At 41.1% G+C, this 22,766-nt stretch overlaps 1 protein-coding gene across 1 annotated transcript in view; it reads left to right on the top strand.

Annotated features, from left to right (window-relative positions):
• The first annotated feature begins 1,001 nt into the window (after positions 1–1,001).
• bmal1a (basic helix-loop-helix ARNT like 1a) overlaps positions 1,002–22,766 on the top strand; it is a 29,118-nt gene continuing 7,353 nt past the window's right edge. The window contains exons 1-12 of the mRNA XM_076732791.1: positions 1,002–1,134; positions 13,113–13,297; positions 14,590–14,653; positions 15,260–15,407; positions 15,717–15,737; positions 15,905–15,937; positions 17,168–17,197; positions 17,773–17,930; positions 18,325–18,404; positions 18,704–18,796; positions 19,265–19,382; positions 20,161–20,310. Coding sequence (XP_076588906.1) covers positions 14,608–14,653; positions 15,260–15,407; positions 15,717–15,737; positions 15,905–15,937; positions 17,168–17,197; positions 17,773–17,930; positions 18,325–18,404; positions 18,704–18,796; positions 19,265–19,382; positions 20,161–20,310 — 877 coding nt within the window. The 5' untranslated portion in view covers positions 1,002–1,134; positions 13,113–13,297; positions 14,590–14,607. The remainder of the gene's footprint in view (positions 1,135–13,112; positions 13,298–14,589; positions 14,654–15,259; positions 15,408–15,716; positions 15,738–15,904; positions 15,938–17,167; positions 17,198–17,772; positions 17,931–18,324; positions 18,405–18,703; positions 18,797–19,264; positions 19,383–20,160; positions 20,311–22,766) is intronic.

The raw sequence follows: 22,766 nt of genomic DNA on the forward strand, positions 1-22,766 counted from the left end.
CAGTTGAATTCATTACAGGTCAGATCTGTGGTCATTTTAATGCATTTATTTGTTTTTGAATAAACTGTGCACCACTAAAGCACAATGTAAACTCAAATATAAAAACCTCAAAGCAGGTTCTGCATTGTTACCTTTCACCTTGTGTCAAAAATGACTTGGTGCATTATGAATACTTGTTTAACCAAATAATAACAAACATGGAGTCAATAGGAGTTTTTGCCTTGAAGGCCCCCTAGTTGATAAATATGACCTGCAGTGTTTGTGTTCCACTCCTATTTTAATTATCAGTTCTAACATAAAGGAAAGACGACCATAAAAAAGGAATCAGATCAATAACAAATGTGCGCATTTGACCTTTTAAATTACAGTCACATTACAGTATTTATTGTGTTTTCACGGTCGGACAGTAGAAGCAGTAAAAATATGACCATCAGGAGGCGCCAAGGTGCACATGAATATTTATTTTAAAAAGTTATGCTAAGATAAATCAGTTTGAAGAAATACGAGTTCACCTTCACCTGCTTTTGCATATTCAGACTGGTGACAAATTATTAGAAATCCGACTGAAAGACTGGAGAAACACAATAAATGCATTTTTCTCTCATGGTCGCACTGAAGTTCTCCTATCAAACACTTCAATTTTAATCTTTTCCCGACCAAAAAATGTAGTTCTCTCCCATATTTCACTCATATTTCTAGTATTGTCCACATTCAATGTAAGAAAGTGGAGAGACGTGACGTATCGAATTTAAAGTATCAAAATACAGTATTATACAGGCTCAGAGCCGGCTCGTGTTGCACGCCTACCGACGACATGACTCGTGATGCAGTGCTCTCCATACACACTCTAGCACACAAGTAGCCTCTGCATTCCGTTCTACCCTGGCTGCCATTGGTTGACTAGCACGCCCGTCATATTTTCCCAAACTGAACCTGTGTCTGATTGGCCAGAGGGGCACCTACGGCGGTAGCACAGACGCCATTGGATAAAAAACTAGGTTAGTGGTCCGACAGGCATGACGGTGAAGAGAAACTGGGTCACCGATCGAAAATCGTTTATGTCACAGTTGTGTGCGTTGCAATTACCTGTTACCAGCGACTTTCAATGGAATGACAAATCTCGTTGGACCTACTGTAAGTATACAATGAAAACAAGCCTACGAGTTATCGATATTGCATATTGGTGACGCTGCTTGGTTGTAATCCAGGATGGATATCGTCGATGTTTTTTCCCCAACGCTGTGGTCATGTCAGTGTGGTTTTCTAGAGCAGGAGGAGGGACGTTAGCTCGCTGGCCAAGTCTTGACAGTTAGCGTTTCTTAGCTAGCAGCTGTATGCTAATATTAGTCAACCGGACGAAATGCTGTTATGGACAAAGGTGGGGAAGACGCCTCCAGTGTGCCAGGGTAGCTTTAAGTCTTGTCGGCAATGACCGGGGCTCTAAGGAAGTCCGTGAGTAGGTAAGTGCCGGTCCGTGGGCTTGTTAAATGTTAACTAAACGTGACCTGAGTGCGAGCGAAGTGAGCAGTGCTATCCAGTGCTAGCACGCTAGCGATGTAAACAGGCCTTGGTGGGTATCTGGCACACGGTTTCTTCGACAGCATCCGTCCTGCTGTGATAACTTCAAAGCCCCGGTCTCACATCTCCTCAGACGACACAGTAACGTGTGGTTGCAACCCATACCGATACCTTAGCCGTTTGGAAACAGCAGGCTAATATGTGGTTATGAAATATCGTGACACGGTGTTGGCATTGTCAGTGGAAATGTGGCGACAGCTCGGTGTCTGCAGTGTCCGCAGCGGTTGCTAAAAGATGATCGTGATATTGGGGTTTGGGGTTTGGTTACATTGTGCGCCAGGTACAATCGGTGCCTTTTGGTGAATGATTTTCAGCAGGGGATTCCGAAGGTGGGCTCGTGGAGGAACGGGTTTTCATGAGGAGGGTTCCTGGAGGTCTCCAATAGGATGAGGAGTAGTTGCTTTCCATTGTTATTTAATCTTCTGAGTCATACTCACCAGCATGAATCCCCATAGTCTTTGCCAGTGGGGTACTGTGGTCTGTTGTAGATCAATTCCCGGTCCCTTGTGTGAATAAAATGTGGCATTTGTAACGGAACAGTATACAGCTTAGAATTACTTCCGTCCAGGAGGTTCTGATTAGTTTATGATTAACTAAATAAAAAGGAACAAAAATACACTCTCTACTAACAATTACTTTTCTAGCCATTTATAACAATCAGCTACATGACAAACAAATCCTCTGTTGTATTATTCTTAAAATATATAACTAATATTTAGGCTACCTAATAAAAAAAAGAGAAAAAAGTAATCTACATTTGTTTTCACTTTTTTTTTTAAACAAACCTCTAAGCAGCACCAACTGACATAGTTGTGCAGATATGAAAATATTGAACACCAGGAATACAGTACAGAAAATATATTAATACACTCATGTCAGTTTCAGTTGTCACTCCGCCATGACCTGTGTCAATAGATGCCACACAGTCAGTGGCACTAGGTGTCACAGGAGTGCCATTAGCTTTTATTTTGTTTTTGAGTTAGGTTCTATTTTCAATGATAAACTGCTGTCAGTTAACAACTCAATAACATTGATAAGCCAAATTAAAGTTTGACATTGATGCACTCCATGTGCTGAATCAACAAAGCTGCAGCTGTCACGAGTGGGGACACAGGAGGAATATAAACAGGTGTGGAGACAATCAGGAAACAGGACAAGAAATATGTTTTATGAACAATTAACAGCTAAGGAACACTGGGAATGCAATAACACAATAAAAAAAACTGATTATACTCAGAGTATCAGTACTTATAAGAAGCAGAAAAACAAGGTTAATTAGAGTTCAGGCTCTCATGCTTCCTGGAAAACCTGGAAAACAGCTGACCAATTTTCCACTCATGGGAAACACATGGAAAATGGGAGGAAAAAGTAAAATGTCCTGGAAAATCTTAAGTTGTCCTGGAAAGTTATTTCAACATTCCTCATATTTTCCTTCAGTTGAGAACGAACTTGTAGGCTATCCACCAGAGCCTCCCAGAACGAGTAACATTGCCATCTGAAAGGCTAAGTTGTGCTGGGGATCATATTAATATTCAAGTCGTAGTTTATGGACAAGAGTAATTTGAATAGGCTGCTCTTGATTAAGTTGTGAAAACGCTGTGAACACAGTCACGTCATGATAGCTCATGCAGGTCAGATGACGTTACAACTCCAGTGGTGAAAACTCAGAATAATACAAGTTGAATTTTTCCTCAAATATAAGTATTAGTTACTGGTGAATGTGGTGGTTTCTAGATTTAGCTTTGCTTTCTTTCCAACCAATTGTAAACTGTTGAATAATGTGACATTGGTTAGCATGTTTGGTTTATTTGCTATGTTTGCTCCCTTGGTTTGCCTGCAAAGGTTTAAAGGTTCTACAAATGAGATTTTGAACATTAATATAGTTTGCTGTGTAAAGATAAAGGAGATTACTGGCGTCCTGAGCAAAGAATGACGTCATGCTGACTGTGTGTGTTGTAATGAGCTTCTCTGCTCTTTGTTTTGGTAGCTGGGGCGATTGTGCGTACGTGTTAGTGCATGTGAGCCCCTCCCTGTGAAGCTGTTGGACCTCGCTACGTTTATGAAGAGACAAAGCAAGTGACCTCCCACGCATATTTTACTTGATGTTTTAGGCAGCTAGTGTTAGCAGGATAACGAGCAAGTTAACAATTACATGACATGGATTACAGTCATGCAGCAGATTGAAGAAATAGCTCATTACCAAGCTGAATATTTTACTGATGTTGCGAAAATAACTCTACACTGTAAAAATCAATATTGGAACCAACAAAATAATAGCTAGGTGTGGGGAGTTGGGGCTGACATGCCTTTGTCTCTTCAAGCACAATGCTGCGTTGTTGCTGCAAATAAATGGACCACAACATGCAATGTGGAACTTTTGCAGCGGTAGCACACAGTGGGTTTCGGCTGGTTAAATATTACTAATAAAGAGGCCAAAGTATGGCATGATAAACTAATCAGAGTCAGTGGCAGTGAATAGTCCCAGTAAAACAAATGTAATAACAATATTCAAGCAGCCTTAAAACAAGGCAAGAAAAAGAACTGTAATAGGAAATATTAGCACAAGTAATTACATTAAAACATCTCAAGGTTATGCCCGTATACTGTTTTAAATCAGACTTCCATGGAGGGGAACATATTGGCGTATGGTACGATCCCTGTCTGTCATGCCAGGTAGATTATCACTGAAAATGTCCCACAAAATGATCTCTAGAAAAGACTGGGAACCCTGAAGTTGAAGCTCTGTGATTAGAAGTAAGATAAGATGTACTTTATTCTCCTCTTTTTTTTATTATTATTATTTAATTTATCATTATGAAGGAAGAGTTGATCGCACAAACGTGATGGCTAGAGAATGAAGTGTTTTGATTGGTTCCCGATAAGCTTCGCTCTTACTATGCAATTTTGTCTGCCACAGGGAACGATGAAAGTGAAGACTGACTGGTGATCCAGTCAGGCTGGCACCAGTTCTGTCTGCTTTAATGTCCACTATAGGTAAAATAAATGAACGCAAGCTTTTTCTCCTAATGTTTTCTTCTGCTCCCCCCTCCATCCCAGTGCCAGCCCCTGCTGCAGTTACTTGTTGTGCAAGCAATGTTATGTTTGACTATTGCTTTTCTGATGACAATTGACATTTCTTCATGGACTTTGTGAAACAAATGCGATACATCCTGTGATGCAGGTTGTTGCTGGGCTCTGAGGCAAACGGAAAAAGAGTCTCTTGTCTAATACCACATGGGGGGGCTTTTCTGCAGAATTGTATTTTTCATTTATTATATTAGTAAAGAGCATATTATTGTTCATCTTTATTTCAAAATCATAATTGAAATCATAACCTCCTTGGCGGAAGTAATTACATAAAAAGCAAGAAAACTAAAAGTAGAACGTGACTGCTCAGTGACCGTCCTAAAGCAGACTAACAGCTGCTGACCTGTCGTGACAACAAACCATGCACACTTCTCCTGGGTTTTCCAAGGAAGTTCGGTCCCACCATAATTGACAGTGAGACGAAGGAGGTGTCTCAACTGCCCGTAGAGTGCCCCTGCAGTGCCACTGTCAGTAATCGCACTCACCATCTCTCACTCTCATTGCCTGTTATATTAGCCGGGTTATTAGATGTGCACCTTTTGTTTTACAACTTGTGTTTTCTCATTTCTGGAAAAATCTGCAAATATAGAAGTCAGCATCATCTACTGTCTTATCAGTAGTTTATGTGTTAACCTTCTCATGACAGGAAAGACATCCACTGTGAACTTCAGACTTGGGCTGACAAGTGTTATTTCTACTCATATACAGGTAGCAACCTACATTAGTGCTTATCACTGTTGATCGATGTTGCCACAGAGACATTTTGATAACAGAAGTTAGCTGTGATGACTCAGCAGGATCACAGTTAACCATCTTGTTGTTCATGAAGCACAGAGTTGAAAAGTTTTGTAGCGCAGGCCACAAAATTGTAGCGTGAACATAAAACATCTGCTACCATCTCTAAAAACAACCATAAATGGTGCAGTTCATCACTTAAAAAAGGCATGTGACGTTAATGTTGCACACAGGGCTCCATCCGAACCTGAAAAAGAAATGTTTTCAGGCAAATATTTTCTTTATTTTCCTGTAATGGTAAATTTCAGGGACATAACACCTCTTTTTATACACAACATCCATATATTATGCTTAAAATGTGCAGGATCAGTCTCACTAAATCATCACACATACAAAATCATTTATATTAAACTCATACTGGTGTTTTTATTCTCTTCTTAGTGAATTACACCAACAAAAATAGGATGTGATCTAGCAACTAAAAACTAGAATCCAAAAGATTTCTTTGTTGTTCAACAAAGGCCACAACTACAACCTGTGAGCAGAAGTCACTTAATAAAAGGAGACATTATTTAAGGGTTGGCTCATCTAATCTTTTCTGGAGCCCCCCTGCACCAGAAACAGAACAAGAGCTGCTGTTCCCCATCAAAAGTTGTCCAAAGGAAATCCTGTTTCATTTTTTCATTTTCATTGATTTCTCAACCTTATTTTAAGATATCAGGGCATGACTGCCCTGATACTAAGTTAAGATAACTTATTTCAGGTAAAGAAAAAAGATGACTATTTTTATTCAAATTATGTATCAGCAAGATGCTGAAAATGATATTTCTCAACCATCATTTTATATATTTGCATGAGATTAGAGCTGAATTTGTGTTGTTTGTTTTGCTTATATTAACATGCAGCCTGAAGTCATTCACTTTCAGTTGTATAAAACTCTGACATTATTTTATCACAATATGTAGATTTTATACTGCAACCCTGCACAACCTCGCTGGTACACTGGAGATACTGTATCTTTTTGTGCATATTGTTCATTTTCTGTTTGGCAGATAATGCTTTGAAAGCTATCTGGCACACTGATTAAAAAAAACGAGGCTGAGAGAGTCTATCACGTTATCGTGGTGTTTACAGGCACTGCTTCTGTCTTCTGCTGTGTGTTGGAGTTTGACACACATGCACTGTCTCTGATGCACGCGCACACACACACACACACACACACACACACACACACACACACACACACAGCGACAGGGACTTCATAGTGCATTCAAGTGCACCTCTTAAACTCAGAAAATACATAGACCTACATCTGTCAATACTTTATTGCTCTTGAACTATAGCATGCTAAAATCACAGCAATAACCCATTCATTTCATTTCTTTCAGCAAACTCAACCATACGCTTGTACCACAGATCATCATGTATCGCTGGGATAATTTTCAGGGTTTTTTTTTTTTTTTTTTTTTACTGCAGTATTGTTTAATAATTAAACACTAAAGTCATGCATATATTTTGGCTGGTTACAATAAAATATGCTGGGCTGTTGGATTTCTTTCCTCTACCAGCCCCCTTGACTGGTGGGTCAAAAGTTAATTTTGGACACATGCATTCACACTCAGCATGCAAACATTTGATATGTCAGATGGAGCCCTGAATACATGGGCCATGCATTCCCCCCATTTAGCCAATCAGATGAAGGCCCAGCTAGCCGTCACCTACCCTCAGTCAGTCAGATCGGCAGGGGAATGTATTTAGAGGCCCTGCATGTTTTAATAATCTCTGTCTCTGTCTCTCTCTCTCTCTCTGTCTCTCTACATATATATAGATAGATAGCTAGATAGATAGATATTGATAATGTATTGATACAACATATTCCTGCATTGATATTTTGTTCCACCCCTGAGATTAATATATCTGGTTCCCTTCCTCAATGAAATGAATGGGGAACATGTTTAAGCATGACTGCACCTCTAGAATATTTGTGCAATTTGTCTCGTCCTAACCATAGAGTAAGAGACATGTCCCTTTTGTCACTTCTGTACATGTATACGAACTCCTGAGAGGAAGTCTAATCAATCAAAATAAATGAAAACACATGTGGTGATGAATCCTAAAGATTAAACATGATTCCACACTGTGTACTGGAGGACATAAATTATTTGAGAATAAACATGCAGGGCCGAATGCCTACCAGGGTCCATATTTGCACTGGTGCTTTTACTCATAAAATTTAGTAGCACTGTCTCCAGAAATGGCCAGAAAATGGAACTAAATGATTGCGGTCTGGACTCTTGTTTACAAATGCCTTTAAGGCAATGACAAATACAATGGGCTGCGCCGATCTCGTGAGAATGTTTTAAAAATGTATTCGCTTCCTGAACAGATGAGAGGGACCAGTAACTACCTGGAGGCTCCGCTGGCCTGGCAGCTGGTCTTGGCAGAGAAATAGTTTGGCTCATAACCCCCATAAAATGCAGATTATCGGTTTTACACTTTGGCTTTTGTATGAATTAAACAAACGAGATATAAAGTGGTAATTGGTGAGCTATAGAGGTGCTGTTAGGTGTATTTTTGTTGCCTTTGGTGAGAGCCAGGCTAGCTATTTTGCAATTTCCAGTCTTCGTGCTAAGCTAAATTAGCTAGCTACTGATGGTAGCTTTGTATTGACTGTGTACAGACTGTGTGAGATGATATCTTTTACCCAGAATTTGCTTAAAATGTTTGACTATTAGTGAGTTAGTCCTACAGGTGTTTGTATAAGAATATGGGAATACACATGTACATTTGATTTGTTTGCTTTGTTAGATGAAGAGCTGAATTCAAAAAGGGGTTTCTTCAGTTTGGATGATCTCAAACTTCTAACACATCATCAAGGTAAACACCACCTTCAACTGTGCCATTCCTGACATGTGGAGCACCACTGGCTCTGACCATGGTTGCTCCAGCACAGCTATCCAGAGTGAAACTGTTTGAACTATCACCTAAAATGACCCACATGGATGGAACTGATAATTTTGTGCAGACCATTGTTTAATATATTCTTAATTGCTCATATTCTTAATGGTCGATAATCAGTTGTCAAAATAATCCTCCGTTCCAAGTTACCTAGCTACAGCAAGCAGTTATCTTTTCATGGGATTTTTTTTCTCCTCTCACAGAAGCCTTGTAGCCTCATCACTGGAAGATGCAAAAGCAAACTGAAATCACGTCTGCTGCACTTGTAGGGCTCCGCTCTGGTATTTGCTTTGCCCTGCTCCCCTGTCAGTCTACAACAACTTTATTTGGCTTAAACATTGAAAACACAACATCATAAATGCATCCCGAGGTTCATCCAGTTTAACAGTTTAACATGCCCTCCAGGAGGGGTGAACTGCATTGTCAGTGATGAATAATAATAACCACAGAGCCCTGCCAAGCGAAACAAGCCCATGGACACATAGATGTGTTGCTTTTGAAAATCTGTAAACTTGTAGCTTCTACTTAATTTATAATGGTTTGTGGTGTTGGAAAATAGTGGCAGAATGAGACCTCTTACTTTGTCTGCACCAACGAGCAGCTAGCCCAGGTCTGACAATCATCCACCACGTCAACGTCACAACATTTCTCTTCTTTTAACCTGTCAGCCTGTAAGTAACACCACGTTTGTTCAGAAGCGCTCTAAGACCCTGGTCCAGGTTGTCCATCCCCGTGGTGGCGAGGAGAAGATGTGCCAGTGAACAATGTGATGAAGAGACTCACTAATGAGCAGATACAGGCTGGCTGCACCGGCTAGCTAACAAGCAGCACAAAGTTTATTTAGCTTCCTGAGCAGATAAGCAACTGAAGGTTGTAACGTTAGACAGCCAGTGCTGATGTGATGAGATGTACTCCTTAGGTATTGAAATTTGGTGTTGAATGACGAGACATTTTTTGATTCTCAGTAGTATCACAGCAATTTGGTTGGTGCCATAGAAGTGTCGACATTAGATACGCAGCCCTAGTTCACATACAGTAGATCTAAATGTCATAGGAGGATCCCCCAGCTCTGGTCTGTCACTGGTACTTGTCATACAGATAGCAGTGGTGCTACACGAGCTCAGCCTGCCTGGCTAAGCCGACCAGCATGCTGCTGCTGATAGACAACAACTGGTGCACTGCCAAATCTTTCCAGGTAAAACTCGTGCTCTAGAATTTCCATTCCACACATGCAAGTACATAAATAGACTATTTTGACACTAGTTGTTTGGGTCACAGGTCGGTGTGAAGGAAATTGCACACTGAACCGCATGTCCTGTTTGAAAGGTTCAGGAGGACTACATGTACTGTTACACCTCTATTGTTTATTATGCTACATGGGGTAATCAAACTAAAGCTGATGTTGCTCCAGTACCGTTTCTCTTCACTGACCTGTCAGTTCTCTGCCATTACCAGTAAAATCACCTCTTACATCGTTTCACTTGCTGTAGTTTTTGCGGTTGCCGTGGTTACAGTGTGAGCCATGGCAGAAAGGTGAAAGAGGTGACCGCTCACTGTCTGAAAGCAGCTTTCAAGTTATTCAGGTATCAGGGTGCTGTAAAGATGACTGTCTTGCAGTATATTGCAGAATTGCCAGTATTGGTGCGATGGGCAGAATATGCTGATTACATTGTATTGTGAGCCGCCCTGTGATTCCCAGCCCTGCTGCCTCGTACAGAAACTGCAGTTTCATTTCATGTTTCGAATACATTTCACAGTCACCCTGTTATAAGGAACACTGATGGAGAATTTTCCGAGTTCTTGCAGTGTGAAGCAAATGGATTTGTGAGCGGCTGATGTAAAGTGCGAGTGGGTGAAGTTGTGATGAAAAATGTGACTTCTGTCGGGACTCCTCTTTTTCTTGCTCTGCCTAGACTCTGAGTGAGTTCATATTTGCACTACAATGTGAAGTGGGTAATCAAATAAACTAGACTTCAGCATGGACGCGCTGTACTGATCTATAGAGCTGAGGGGAACTGCAGAGTCAGGTGATAATTCTCTGTGCTAATTGCTCTAATGACACCTTTTTTATGATACAGTTATTTGATCTGTTGGTATACAGCCGTTGATAAGTGCTGCTTTAAAGAGACTGAACCTGACAGAGGCCACTTAGCAAAAATGTGTTCAAAGATTGCATCAGGTTAATTTCACGCTGAAACAATAAGATGATGAATCGTTAGTGAACACATTTGCTTGCTTTTGTAATTCCTTTCGTGCCATTACAAAATACAGAAATGGGTTTTAAACGAAATACTGTTGAACAAGTAAGTGTGCAAAGGCTTGAGGAACAGTCATCAGAGGGTTTCTAGTGTAACACAAAAAACTCAGCAGCCTTCAGTAAAGTGTGACTACACAAACGTGTGAATCATTTCAAAAAGGCTACAGCTATTAAAAGCAAATAAGACAGTGAGCCAAACTAGCGTGTACTCTCTGCCAGCGTTGGGTCATGGTTCCTCTGCACAGCCTTTCATGGACATTTTGCACACAAATGAATTTCCAATAATAATCATTATGTAGGCGAGTTTTTCTTTTTTATTCTGTTTTCATGCTCAAGGCTGATATTCTAGTCCGATGAAATTTGTCGCGATTGATGAATGGTAGTGTGTGGCTTATCAGCAAATAGTATATGGTAGGGGTGTGAATCTTTGGGAATCTCTGGAATCAATTTGACTCTGATTCTTGGATGTGTGATTTGATTCAGAATCGATTCTCACTACTGAAATTATTTATGAAACCTAACTGGCAATTAAGATAAATCATCTGCAGCCTTTTCTTTAAGAGCATCAATTAATGAGTTAATTTGAAAGCATTTTGCAGTCTCCTGCCTGCATATGAATAACAAAATGGGGGGGGGGTGTTCTGCTGTGTTGTTAATGTTGTATCTCCAGCAGAGGGAAGCGTCCTCTCCACCATGTCATTAGCTCCGGGGAAAGCCATCGTTGTAGAAAACATGCAGGTGCAGGGTTTTTGAGGTGACACACACTCAGCACCGATTTACTTTCTTCACCTCTGCTGGTTTAAGCTGTCTAATGTAGGGTGTTTTGGTCAGCCAGTCTTGTTTGTTACCGCAGATCGCTGCTCTGCTAACATCGGTCTCTGAGTGACAGTTGTTCACAGTGTGTCTCCACTGATGTCAGTAAAATGTTTTCCCACATCTCCCAAACTCTTTCCATCCCTGGTCAGGGTGCAAGGCTTGTGATTTGTGAGACCTGGACAGTTGACTTGCTGCCTGGATGTTTCCTTGGTTCATGAACAGGCTTGCTGGCTGTTTCCTGTGTGAGTGGGTGTAGAGTGTAGAACAGGGAAGCAGAGCTGAATGGCTTGCTGACTCACTGATGAACTAGAAGTAGGTGGTGGATGGAAATTGAGGCTGGCTGCTTTTGAGACCATAGAGACTGGCTGACCCAGTTTCTACTCCAGCACCAGTTCCTTTCACTGTTCAATCATGACATAGTGGTTTTCCCCTTGTAGCCCAGAGCTTTGTCCCAGTAAAAGAGCTCACCGAGCCTGTCCTGACCGAGTACTCTGCTGCCTGCTGCTTCAGTGGGGCTTCTTTTTTTCATTTTGTTGCCACTGCACATTAAACATTTAGGTGACCCACCAAAGTGATTTTTTTTTTTTTTTTTACAATCAGGCAACCTCTTGCTTATCCAACTAGGAAACTAAAACATGTACCTGATAACTAGGGCTTCACACTGTCTGTAACGATTCTCATTCATCCAGCTCACAGTACTTCTAAATGCTTAAAAAGACAACTGGACTGGCTTGAAGTTGTAGAGGATGTTTCTCCTCTCATCCAAGAGGCTTTTTCAGTTCTAACTTCAAGAGGACAGATGCCCGAGACTCCTTACCAGTTAGTTAGACCTGAAGAAGCCTGAAGAAGTGGTGTTCTCGTACAATCTTCATCATTAACACCAGAGTACGTAGGCAGATTCCCTGTCTGTGAGAACATACTTGATAATAGATCTGATTCTGATCATCAACTGGTGGGGATGCTGATGACTCATCTAGGACATACAGCTGTAGCTTCAAGCAAGCATCAGGTGCATAGTGAAGAGCCATTTTACAGGGTTAAAATGAATCAGTTGGAACAGTAAAAAGTTAGCTGGAGACAGCGTTTTTAACCAGCCTCATGGAGCTAATCTTAGCTTCATTAGCTAGCTACAGCTGGCCAAATCTGCCAGTCTTCATTTTAGCTGACAAAGTCAGTGATCACAGGCTATAAATGAGAATCAGAAATGGCTAATTTTGTATACACTGTGTATGTGCTGTGTGTGAATGAAAGCTGTAATCTGGCAAGTCATATATAGAATCAGCTGGGCTGTCAGCACGGTTATGGGTGTATAGTCATCTCATAAACCTTTATATATAAAGCTTTATAAGGTTATTTAAAACATGTTCGCACAAACTTTGAAGTGTTAACATTGAACAACAACAACCATGCAACTTCAGATTTGCAAACAAGATAAAACAGACAGCTTTTAGCTTTCAGCTGTGCATTAATGAAGCTTCAGGAAGTGATCCAATTAGCTCAGATTCAATTATGACATTTTTCAGGTCAGCAGGAGTGAACATAAGGAGTTGTTTGTGTTCTGTATGATGTTGCGTTTGTAAGTGGTCTTATTTCTGTTGGTGTATTTCATTCTGTTTACATTTTTAGATCCATGGAAGATTAGACAAGCACCTGACTGACTTTTCTCTTCATCTCTCTCCAGGTGTAGACGGGGTGAGCCTGCTGCTTAAGGATCAGATCATATCGGAGTAGACTGACCATCAAAACTGGATGAAACTAGGTCAGACTGAATCAAACCAGACTCAGACCAGATTAGAACGGAGCAGACCAGACTGATCCAGAAAATACCAGGTCCGTCCAGGAGACCTGTTCCAGTTTCCTATCCAGGTAACTGAAGCAGCCCTGTTCTCCATGTGCAGGCTGTTCCCACTCATATTTCAGAGAGCTCAGTTTGAACCAAGGCTGCCTACTGATCTTATACATGGGTCTGACTCATGTGAGAACTGCCTGAGAGTTGAATACGTGAACAGAAAATAAAGAGATTTTTGTTACCTGTTCATCCGGTCAAGTTATGGGATCACACAATGATAGCTAGCCTTTCCTGGAAACAACTCATTTCCTCTGGCACCATTGCATTCTGGTCTGTTGATTCTGAGTAACTACTATCAACAGCTTGATGGTAATTGTAGATGTGTTAAGTACTTGAAAGTGTGTCCATTTACCAAGTGGACAGAAGATTGAGAAGGAAATAATATGGAGGTATAATGAATTGAGATTCCACCACGAGGTCAATATCTGCTGGAATAATCAAGTGTTAATGAAAATGCAGGCAATTTAAGCAAATCCATGTTGTATCCTGAGTAATTTTACTTAACAATAAACTTATGTATTGCTTAAATACACCCAGTATGCCAACTTAGTTATGTTTGCATGTACAAATTAAGGACAAAATTTAACAAATTACTAAATTGTCTAATTAAAGATGTTGTATTTTGTGACACCCAGTGCCTTAATTTCTCATCTTGGCCCAGTGACGTAGAAGTGTGCTCCAGGGCGTGTTAATACCCCCGACCCTGTGTTAATACTTTTGGGTGTGGTTTCTGACGTGCAGCACAGCACGCTTCTTTGTCAGAGGTGAAGCGGCCTTGAAACTTTCAGCTAGAGATTTTCACCCTGGTGTCGAGTCACTCTTTAAGTAAAGTCACTCAGCAATTAAAGTAGGCAGCTCGGCCAAGGCAAGTCTCGTTCAGTGAGCTCACAGTGTCTTTTAAAGTAGCTCATCTGAATAAAATTTGGTCAGATTTGGTGGAGAAAACACCACAAGTTAATTTAGATACTTCTCTGAATTGAAATGAGGGAAGTGGAACGCACATGACACATCGCCGCGCCTTTGATGCATGTCATGTAACTAATATGGTGACCTAAATCCTCCTTTGAAAACCGTAACCATGACATACAGTATCTCCATACATGCAGTTACTGAGACAATGATGGCTTCCTGTTTATTCTGCCACCACATTTGACCTGGCTGTTTGCCGCGTGTGTCCAGGCAACTGTAACTGTGTGTCTGTGTTTTTCCTTCAGCGTTGTGACGTTTTTTTTGCACAGTTTCAGAATGACTCCTCTCCTGCCGGGACTGACAGTTATTTTGCAAATGTGATGTTTTTGCACGTTCACAGTTGAGGGCTCCAGAGTGGATGGAAGGAGATGATTTTAACACAGAGGCTGTGATGAACATCTGTGGTGAGTGTGACGTCGTGTTCTGCCTTTAAACAGGGATACTCCCTGTTACATCAGCGAATGTGTTTGCCCCATCCTAAAGAAAGACATCTGTTATCTTTGATTTCCTTCCATGTATCAGCTCTCTGTGGTTTGTGAATACTTTTTTTTTTCTTGGCCCCTAAAACTTCTGTCTGCATGCCTGAAACTTTCCACAGAGGCTGCATTGATCTTGCCCTTTAACTTGTAGGGATTCCTTGTCACCAAGATTTGCAGTCAACAAAGATAAAGTGATCAGGTTATCAGTGGGCATTCTATTCACGTATTTGAAGATGCACCCATTACAATCAAAAACGGCTCATGATTGATATTCAAGTGGCTTCGGGTGCAGCTCCCTGATGCATGCTGTGTTTGGAATGACTGTCCTTCCTATGCAATGTACGTTTTCTTCTGTTGACATGTGTTTTGATTGATATCCATGGAAACAGTCTGCGCTGCACTTTGTTTTGGAGTTTCCCTTATCGGCTGACAGAGGAGCTTGCAAACCTCTGTTTTGTGGCCAAGTAATGGAAAGTAATGAAAGTCATTTTTGATTTCCAGTCAGTCAAGTTTTTCGTCTTTGCTCTGCAGATGACCTGATGGCAGACCAAAGGATGGACATCTCGTCTACAATGACTGACTTCATGTCCCCCGGGTCCACCGACCTCATCTCCAGCTCCATCAGCACACCTGGCATGGACTACACCCGCAAGAGGAAGGGCAGCACCACTGACTATCAGTAAGGGCACCAGGAAAGAGAGAGACAGAGAGAGAAATAGGGAAAAGAGGGAAAGGGAAATAATGACAACTGAATAACAATGAAACAATGGAAGGAAAGTGAAGAAAAGAATTATATCAAGACAACATAAATATATAAATAAATATATAAATGAAAAAAGATGGCGTGAAGAGAAAGAAATTAGGAAAGTAGGGGACCAGGAGAGACAGAAAAAAGACACATTTCTGGCCTCATTATCCTCATGACTGGGTGTACAGATGTCTGAGCACTTGATAACAAAGTAATTATTCAATTTGTGTCTCCTTGCAGAATTGATGGCTTCTCCTTTGAGTAAGTTCAAACATGACTGACTGTTAATAGATTTGGTTTCATTGATCAAAATCTGAAATATCAATGTGACTCACCATGAAATGTTGACCAGACTTTTCTGAAGTGCTGTGGTTATTTGACTGTTCTGATCTTGTTGAAACTGATGTCTCCTGTCTCTTCCTCCTCAGCGACATGGACCCAGACAAAGATAAACTGGGGAGGTGAGTGGCCACCATTACCATGGCGATAAAGCGGGCGCTTTAATCGTCTGTATTGTATTTCCTGTACTTTTGTGCTTTTCCCTGCTGCTCCCATTATCCAGTTTCCCTTTTACATCAGTTAAACCCAACTTAAAGGGTTACCTCACCTAATGCAGTGTTGTCAACACATTCGCTGTGTAGCAGGGTAGTGGGTCATGTGAGTCGTGGCTTGCTATTGTGCAGAGAGTGTCCGACTGTGTGCGTTGAACGTGGAGCATCTGATGGAAAAAAACCCTGAAGTGAAATAATTTGGAAAATTTGGTCAGAGGAAAATAAAGGAGGGGTGGGCGCATTATGGAGCAATGTGGCTCAATTAATTTTGCAGTATTGATAAAATAATATGAGTTTAAGGTCAGATAAATCAAATCCAGCCAGTAGTGAAACACTGTCTCAACTGGAACATATCCCTGTGACATGTTCACTTGACCGCCTCCCGTTTTAGTTATGGACTGCTTGGCTTTAACATTTAGCAAAGCTTTTTGTCATCTTACTTCATGTCAAACCACTCCTTCTTTATTTCTGTCATGGTACTGCTCCACAATGACACAGTGCTGCAGCTGTGATCGTATTTTCTGACAGCAGGACTCAAAATCTGGGGAAATAAAACAGTCTGCATGATAGATAGGTAAATAAAAAAATATGTTTTTCTTTTGTGATTTGGGAGAACTGACCCTTTAAGCTAGTTTCAGCTGGTTTAAAAAGGAAACTGGATAACTGAAGCCTTTAATTTCAGCACAAACATTCTCAGTGCTGTAAACATCCGAAGTATCATTCATCTTTTAATCTGCTCAGATCAGGAAAGTGAGGAAATCTTTCAGTTTATGTAGTGGGTGGATGCTGGAAATTCTCATTGTTACACTTTTTACATAACCGTGCGTGTGAGAGAAGCAGGTTTTAATCAAAACTACGTCATATTTGTATGCCACCAGTCAACAGATTGTACAGTCAAATATAACCCCAGAGCATTACGCTTGTTGCATAAGCTTTGATGCCGTTTAAACCAGCAAATGAGGTTGGTTACAGAACCTGTGAGGTTAGCCATGGCCCCATTCCCTCCCTCCCTCCCTCCCTCCTTTCCTCTCCTTTCCTTGCTCTTTAAAATCCCTCCTGTCTCATAAATTTAAACCTCAAACCTTCAAGGTTATTCTTTTCCTTTTTTGGCCTCTAATAATTCTGTGTTTGTCTTTTCAGTGACCCACAGGGCCGGATTAAGAATGCCAGGTACACAAACCCCTTTCCGTTCTCACTCTCTCATTCCCTCTGCCTTCTAATCTCTCTTACATGAAGTAAATGTCACTGTCTGATTGGGGACAGAGAGAGCTTTGTGTACGTTGATAATAAGAAACTTTATACATTGAAGTGTATAGATCTGAGCATTATGTGGAACTGAGTGAATGTAAGAGCAAACCTAATGGCCAATGACAAGCTCTCTTTCTCTGGCGTGCAAAGAATTCCCCCTTCAGTAGGAAAGTGAAGGCAGGACAGACAAGTGGGATAGACCCTCAGATGTGTTCTTACAGTCCTGAAGGATAGATGCAATAGCAGAAATGGCATTTCGTCTCTCATCTTTAGAGAGCCTTGTTTTCTTAGCATTGAGCTAGCTGATGTGTATTATGTTAGATAAGACTGTGAGGTGATGGATAATCCGCAGTCTGCATTCTGTTTTTTATGCAACAGGTGGATTGAAAGCAAAAAGATTTTTCTACCTGCATATTTTTATTTGGATTTATGCCAGCAAGATGGGAAGAGAAAGCAAGATGACCGTCTGTTAACGTCTAGTGCTTCTCCCTCCACAGAGAGGCTCACAGCCAGATTGAGAAGCGTCGCAGGGACAAGATGAACAGCTTCATCGACGAGCTCGCGTCACTGGTGCCCACCTGTAACGCCATGTCGCGCAAGCTAGACAAGCTGACGGTGCTGCGCATGGCTGTCCAGCACATGAAGACGCTCAGAGGTTAGCATGAACTAGAAAAATCGCTGAATACCAGAACAGCTCAGGGTATGAGGGGAGTGGGAAGTTATGTTATAAATGACTAGTCAGTGTAAGTCCATTAATCCATCAGTCAGTTAACAAAAAGAGGAGTTTTTAAATATGTACTTTCAGCTCTGGGAAACAGTGATGGACATTTTTCGCTATGCTATGAGATTTTACTGAAAAGACTATTATTTCTTGAAGTTTGCTTTTTAGTTGGAGAACAAAATGTGTTGTGATGACTTGAAAGACCGTCTTTGAGCAGTTAGAAACAGGAAGAATTAGGAATTATGATTCGCTTACTGATCAACAGCCCTGCTGACCATCTCTGCATACTCGATAACATGTACATACAAATGTTTACTGCTGCGTGCAGGTGCAGCCAACCCGTACACAGAGGCCAACTACAAGCCCTCCTTCCTCTCAGATGATGAACTGAAGCACTTGATACTAAGGGTGAGTGCAGCACAAATGATTAAGTATTCAACACTTAATGATAGTGTCAGATAGTGTTGCACAATATTTTATTCACCATACAGTCAATAACATATAGCAATTTCCTCATTTTACTGTTTATCTCATCATTAATAGTCAGTCTTGTCTACTAATTGTGAACATCAAGCTGTATATGAGAGAGCTAAATCATACCAAGTATCCTAATATTGGACCAAAATTGGTATTTTTTCTTCATGAAGAATCTGTATTTTTGAAATAGCCCATGTTCATTCCAGTGTTTTCTGTGTTGGATGATGCAGGCTGCTGATGGTTTCCTGTTTGTGGTTGGGTGTGACCGTGGAAAGATCCTCTTTGTTTCAGAATCCGTGTACAAGATTCTCAACTACAGCCAGGTACGCTGACGGTGTTTTTATGCATTGGAGAGAAAAGGGGGGTCTTAACTGCTTTTTTTTTAGCCGTTATTGTTAGCAGCCACTCAGCCATGAAGGACTTACAGCATGTTTCATATTTGAAGATTTTTCTGAATGTCTCTCTGCAAATTACGCAGGAGCTCACAGTCGTGGCCTTGTGTTTCCTGGAGAGATGATAAAAGCAAAATTTCATCACCATGAGTAATGTCATTCAGATCATCACAGCTCTCTCTCTTGAGTTGGAAATTCTGTCAGTCTCAGCAGTTCAGTTTTAAAGGAAAGATTTAAGTTGCCTTGCGGCACTGACTTCAGAGAAGTCAATGTTTGAAGTTGTTTACGGAAGTACGTTTGCTTGGAGTTGCTTGATAGCTCTGTACTTGTCTGCATTGTTCTCTGCCTCTTTCCCCTCTCACGTCATTCCCTCTGTTCAACATCACCCACCGTCTCTAGAACGATCTGATCGGCCAGAGCCTGTTTGACTACCTTCACCCCAAGGACATTGCCAAGGTCAAAGAGCAGCTGTCCTCCTCTGATACGGCCCCGCGAGAGCGGCTCATTGACGCTAAAAGTAAGTCCAAATACACATCATCTAATGTGTAGAATCAGTCTGCTTTATGCGGATAACTCCTCCGTTTGCTTACGTCTTAATCTGTGTCCTCATTGAAAACTCTCAGCAATCTCAAGGCTGCCTTCTGACATCAGTAGAAGTATTTATATCAGCACCTAGTTGTATTGTCTGAAGGTAGTCGTCATAAAACAGCTTTATATCTTTGTTCTCTGTAATATGAAGCAATACGAGCCCATTTATAGCCATCTGCATGTTATATTACATTTAGTGCCTTTGTTAGTGTGGCTTAAGGGTCAGTTTATGGTACCATACATTTTGCATTGCAAACAATAGAATGATTTGATGTTCTTCTGAGATATGTGAGCCTTTAGTTTTATAACTTGGCAGCAGGAATTTTCTAAAGAAGAGATCATAATCTGATTGAAAGATTACTAAATGCAAGTAAAAAATTGGAAATGCTGCAGAATTGAACCCCCTACAGAGGACCAGTGGCTAGAAATATTTGAATGCATGTTCTTAATGGAAAAAGTGTCTTTTTTTTTTTCGAAACTGCAAATGCAGCTGGAGGAAAAATGGGCGACTTAAAATAGAGGCACTGAAAGTAGAAAGAACAATTGAATTCCCCTGCAGGAAGCGTCAGACTGACGGATGCATTAATAGAATGCATCTGCCAAATTTTTCTCCAAAGTAATTTTTGTGTGGTCTGGATAAAAGAAGTGGAAGAGTGCAGACTGTAATGATGATGTTTTTAAATCTTCTGACTGGTGTGTGTTTGCAGCTGGCCTTCCGGTGAAGACAGACATCACCCCCGGTCCATCTCGACTCTGTTCCGGAGCCAGGCGGTCGTTCTTCTGCAGGATGAAGTGCAACAGGCCCTCTGTCAAAGTAGAGGACAAAGACTTTCCCTCCACCTGCTCTAAGAAAAAAGGTACAGCACTGTTTGGCACTGAAACATGAAGGGGAACTGCAAAGCTGCAATTCTCTTTGAATAAAAGTCGCAGACAATCCTCCTCCTGCCCTAAAATATAAGGCTGCCTCTCACAACAGCAGTGAAAGCAGCTCTGTGCTGCTTAAAGCGTCTCCCCATCCGTTTTCATCTTTGAGTACCATTCAAGCGCTCTTCTCTCCCTTCAGCCCTTGCCTCATGTACTTAAGATACAGTTTTTTTTAGCCTTTCAGTTTCCATCTTATGAAAGCAAAAGCCCTGATTTCCTGCTGTTGCTCTTGTTGTATTTTTAGAGGCACATCCTTATTGAAGCCAGGAATCACACCTCAGTTAGCATGAGAGCATCTACATTGCACAACCCAGGAAGCTGGCCTCTTAAAGCCATGTATTTATTAATGTATTTACTCTACCCTTATTTAAGCAAACTGCCCTGTCGAAAACAGCATTTTGCATAGAACTCAGCACTATAGAAATACTTAACTGTACTACACATGTGAGTTCAGGTCACAGCTTTCACACAAGCCCAAACGAATCGCCGTAGAAGGGCAAATGCATCAGGGTTTGTTTTGACCAAAAGTTAAGTTATGTGTGAAAGGACCTCGAGTCAGGTTTGGCCATAATGATTTTTAGCAGTGATGAATGAAGCAGAACGCTAATGGTGCAGTGTTACATCACTTTTGGGGCTGGGACACAGTGCAGGAAGATTAAAAATTAAAGTTGTAGATGGCATTGAGAGCAGGGGCTCATTCAGTCTTAATGCATTTATGTGCTGTTGTGAATTAAACGCAGGAAGCAAGAAACGACTTTTGATGTTCCTTTATGTGTATAAAGTGTCAGCTGAGCCATAATGACAAACTGCATCATTCTGATCAGCATGACGTCATCGTCTGCTAATGACACTCAAGTTTTTATAATGAACTTTTAAGTCTTTATCTCAGCACACTTTGAGAGGTTTTTTTTTTGTGGAGTACTTCCTTTTTCTGTCCAGTTCATTGCGTCGTCTGTGCTGCAGTGGCCTGAGACTGAGAGCAGATGAAACATATGGCTGGCTGCTTAGATGCTGATGGGGTGAACTGGAGTGTAAACTAAGTGTCTTTATAGTCAGAAGAACATTTGCAGGCCATTCGAGCTCAGTCACGCAACTCAGATTGGCTGTGTCACCATTCATGTTGAATGAAGTTTTAGCGTTTAGCTGAATATTTCATGGAGGCGAGCTTTATTCTGCCTCTGATGTCGTGCTTTGTGTTTCTAATGGGAAGAAATGGAGTTCGGCAAACCTCCTCAGAGGCACATGGTGATATATTTTTGTCTTACTGTAGAGTCATCCGGTCTTTTATCCTGATATTGTTATTGAACTTTTAGAAAATAAATGAACAACCAAACCATTCTCACAGACTCATCATAACTGCAAACTGCCAAATCTGCAGCGTAGTGAGATCTTCTGGCCGGCAGAGCAGCAGCAGCAGCTTCAATCCTCCCTCTGTGTCTACACAGGATGTGTTTGGGCATGGTACTGCATGAAGGTCATCAAGCGCCAAGAGCCCAATAAACAATCACTGTAGTTATCCGCTTAAAACCAAAGAAAAGAGACTTGAAGCAGGTTTCAGCTGCGCTCTGTGTAGACAAGCCAAGGAATGTCAAACTCTGTCTGTAGTTGTTGGTAAGAGATTAAAATACCATCCCTGAAAAGGTCCCTCATGTGGTGTAAATCAACCTTTAGTGTCCTGATCTTAAACCTTGGACTGCGAAGAGTCATTTCATGCTACTTTGGAGTTGAGCCTAGCCTGAGCATTTTCGTATTAATATCCCGTTATGGACGATATGAGGGAAAATCCACAACACACTCAAGAATATTTAGTTTGTGGATGGAAACGTCAAGTTTCCATCCACCACCACAACAAGTTTCCAACAGGAACAAAATATGGCTGTGAGGTGACACAAGGCTCGTGCTTTTCTTATTTAGTGGAGTCATTTTGAAGAGAACAGTTGTGCCCTCACCTGTTTATAGATGATGGGTGAATACCTAGAATGTCAGAATGCATTAGAAGATGCATGTAGTGCTGTGTGTTGACATAAACTGTCTGAAATGAGATGGTCATGAATCGTCACGTCAAAGCAGATCTGGAAAAGGAAACAAGCAAATGAAATAAAGCAGAGTTTAGTTTTTTCATGTGTAGAGTCCTTTCATCTCATCTGTTTTTCATAATTAGGAATGGAAATGTCTCTGTGTGTTTGAACTCTTTGAGACGACTTTAGAAACCTTAAATGTGGCTTTCTGAAGTCGGTTTTGTAACAATTTCAAATGTCATCAGCCAATCAGAGCTGGTTTCATAATCCAAACAACCCTTTTCAGATTGAGTTGACTGAACTGGAAGAATCTCCCATCATCCTCACAGCACGGGGATGGCTTCCCACTAAGATGGCCTCAGTCCATTTCC

Source organism: Chaetodon auriga, chromosome 6 (genome assembly GCF_051107435.1).
Source record: "Chaetodon auriga isolate fChaAug3 chromosome 6, fChaAug3.hap1, whole genome shotgun sequence".
In the NCBI taxonomy this organism is placed as follows: domain Eukaryota; kingdom Metazoa; phylum Chordata; class Actinopteri; order Chaetodontiformes; family Chaetodontidae; genus Chaetodon; species Chaetodon auriga.